Consider the following 3,096-nt stretch of genomic DNA (forward strand, 5'->3'; position numbering starts at 1 on the left):
CCCTTCCCCCTCCGCCGTATATAACCGCCGGGCGGCCGGCGCTCGCGCCACTTCGTGTCCGAGTGATCCGCGGGCGTGAGTGCGATACGTGTGTGTGCCCGTGGACTGCACCCCGCCAGGACTGAGTGCTCGACTCGCCGCAGCGACACCGACACCACCATGCGACTCACCACAGGTTTGTTTGTGCAGACTTAACGCCGTCTTTTGCGGTAACTACATATGTGTGTGCGTGCGTCTGAAACGTGCCGACGGTGGAAATGTGACGATTTGGGGCGACAGGATACTTGCGTTGATTGTGATTGTATTGACATCGTTGATCGGCAATTAACTATAATAAAATATCGCGAAATCCGTAGGACACTAATTTAACGGTAGAGATATTCCAGACCGTTTCATAGGGAGGCATGCAGGTGCAGGCATCTTATACATACCTTGCAGGTACATGGCAGGTACCCATCAGGTGTGTGGTGCGATTGAAGCAGTGCACCTACCATTTGGGAGGGCGCACCTCTCTCAGAACCTTTCCAGGCGTTACAGGGTAGTTAGTGCCTCAGTGGTGCGAGGCGAGGCGGCGCGTTCGCCGCTCTGCCCACCCGCTTGTAGTGCCAGGGCGTGGTGGACGTTTGCCAGACGAATTGGCAGCGTGGGACAGTAGGGCGAGGTTTAAAGATATCGGCAGTAAAACAGTCAGCTTGTTGCTAAACCCCCCTGTGAATATCAAGAGGCGTGCTGCAAGTAAGCAACGAGTGCACGACAACGAGAGAACCATTTAGTGCGTAGGATCGCCTTTGTGTGATCTCTTATTTCATCCTCCGGAATAGGGGCCGGGAAAACTATCTAACGAGGAGACAAGTAAAAGTGAGGGTACGGCATGTTATTGTCAAATTTTATGCTTCTGAGGCGTGAAGCCACATGTGCCTTCACGCTTGTCGTTTCACTCCCAAAAACTACTAAAGTAGGTCAAGACTTTTTAATTGCTCGACTTAATGATAGGTCTTACAGTCAAACACCTGCCCCACCCCCACAGTGCTCTCCTATGCGCTCTGTCTGTCTGTCTGTCTCTTTTCTTGTCCGACACAAGACAAAATAATTGCCATAAAACGAGTGCCTCGATTCGCGCCAAGTCCTCGACTTACTTTCTTACTTGACTGCAACACAACACACCTTGTGTGTGTGTGTGTGTGTATGTGTGTGTGCGTGTGTCGACCGTTAATGGCGCTTTGGCAATGGGCACAGACGTCAGCTGTACTTGTCTTGGCTTCTATTATTCATTATTGGCTGATTTAGATCTAGATCTAAGAATCATGAAGAGATCTTTGTCGTTAGAATGACTTATATAGATCAATCAGTCCATCAATCTATCGTTGGTCCTCCTTGAACCCTTCCCACTCCTCCCACACACACGTCAGGGATATATCCCGAGGTAAAATGATCTATTCGCTCTTCAGCATCAGGAACTGCGAGGGTGAAGGTTAGCCCACCCCGCCCCGGGCCTCCCCATCCCTGCCCCTACCACGCCACACCACAATAATACCCATAAGCCAATCTTACCCGCCTCCTTGGAGCAGCCCTGCCAGCGCTATCTCACGTATTTTACATTTGTTCAAAGGTCAGCTGGCAGGTCGTGTGTATCATCGAGAACAGCCACACAGTGACTCCAGACCAACTTCAGCATTGACCTCCCAATGTACAGTTCGTTTGCAATGTAGCTGAGCTATTATTTCCGCTCTAGTTTACCTTTCATTTAAAGAGCATTGCGTTATCATAAAAAACGTGCGAATGTTTTCAAAAAAAATAAAAAATAAAATAAATAAAGAAGACGATACTTTCACTTTCCAAAACTATAAGTTAGGTAATTGACAACGCAGATCAGTTTCATAACAAAAAAAAAAAAATTGGAAAGAAGTACTAACTGATTTTTCTAAGTTATTACTGCAGCAGGTCGCTTGCACGACGAGACACCCCATCGACAAAGACACACAGCACACCACACTGATCAATGGGCCGCGGCACCTTGACCTCCATTCATATCGTAACTAACCGAACACATCGGCATCACGCTTTTGTCGCGGTGACCGAGCAAGAAAACTACCCCCCTCTCCTCCCCACCAGGCACGACGCTGATGTGCCCATCCCCACAGCTCCATTCCGGCAGAGGAGAAGGAGAGCGCGGAGGAGGAGAGGAGAGATAAAGATCCCGGGCTGGTGATTGGAGACGATTTGACAGAGATCCCCCCCACCCCCTCCCCAACCCCCGATGGACCCGAGCGATCGTTAAGTTACGTGTCGTCGTCCGACGCAACGACGGGAAAAGTGGCTCTCATTCCGCGTCACGCTTACCGCCTGCAGCCTCCCCTGCGGCCCCGCCGGACCTCCTCCTACCCTGGACGGGGGCGGCGGGGGCAGAGGGGGCGGCAAGGGGCGGCGGGCTGCGACACCCACCGGGACAGAGAGGGTGAAGACGACACTCTCGCAGAGTTCTCTGGGGCGCCATATCCGTGTGTAACGTATAGGTGGACAGCGTTAACTTTCAATTACTTAAGCAATTTCAATTACTGAATTTCTACACAATACAAAATCACAGAGGGGGTCTTCGAAGCCTTTCTCCCTCAAATTGACCTGCCAGCCCTCTCAGGGTACGCCTACGTCACGAGGAAGTGACCTTCATCAAGAAGTGGTTCCCTTCGAGAAAGCTATGAGGAAAATGGAAATTCCCGACCATCTCCGATTACTGTTGTTGTAACGATTGTTCTTGTTTGCGGGCACCCTATTGATGTGACGGCATTGTGAGTCCTCGAAGGCTGCTGGGCCCGGCTTGGCCTGCCCGCGCGTTTAGGTCCCCAGCCTACTGCACGATGAGTTTGGATGGGCACGATGATGTCAGCGAGTTGGCTTGCAACAATTTTGAGGGCCTCCGGCGCATCGACAAGCTGCCCTCCCCTCCACCCCCTCCTCATCACTCCCCGGCGAAGAGCACGCCCTCTTCTCATGTCTGCCCATCCCATATTTCTCCACATGATCCAATCGGCAGGGAAGCAGTGAGAGCAAGAAAGAGTGAGTGAGAGAGAGAGAGAGAGAGAGAGAGAGAGAGAGAGA

General features: G+C 51.5%; 1 protein-coding gene across 1 annotated transcript in view; it reads left to right on the forward strand.

Annotated features, from left to right (window-relative positions):
* The first annotated feature begins 44 nt into the window (after positions 1-44).
* Positions 45-3,096, forward strand: part of LOC113203889 (putative uncharacterized protein DDB_G0271606) — a 17,841-nt gene continuing 14,789 nt past the window's right edge. The window contains exon 1 of the mRNA XM_052268445.1: positions 45-175. Coding sequence (XP_052124405.1) covers positions 160-175 — 16 coding nt within the window. The 5' untranslated portion in view covers positions 45-159. The remainder of the gene's footprint in view (positions 176-3,096) is intronic.

The sequence above is a fragment of the Frankliniella occidentalis genome, unplaced genomic scaffold (genome assembly GCF_000697945.3).
Source record: "Frankliniella occidentalis isolate FOCC.00 unplaced genomic scaffold, Focc_3.1 Scaffold69, whole genome shotgun sequence".
NCBI lineage: Eukaryota > Metazoa > Arthropoda > Insecta > Thysanoptera > Thripidae > Frankliniella > Frankliniella occidentalis.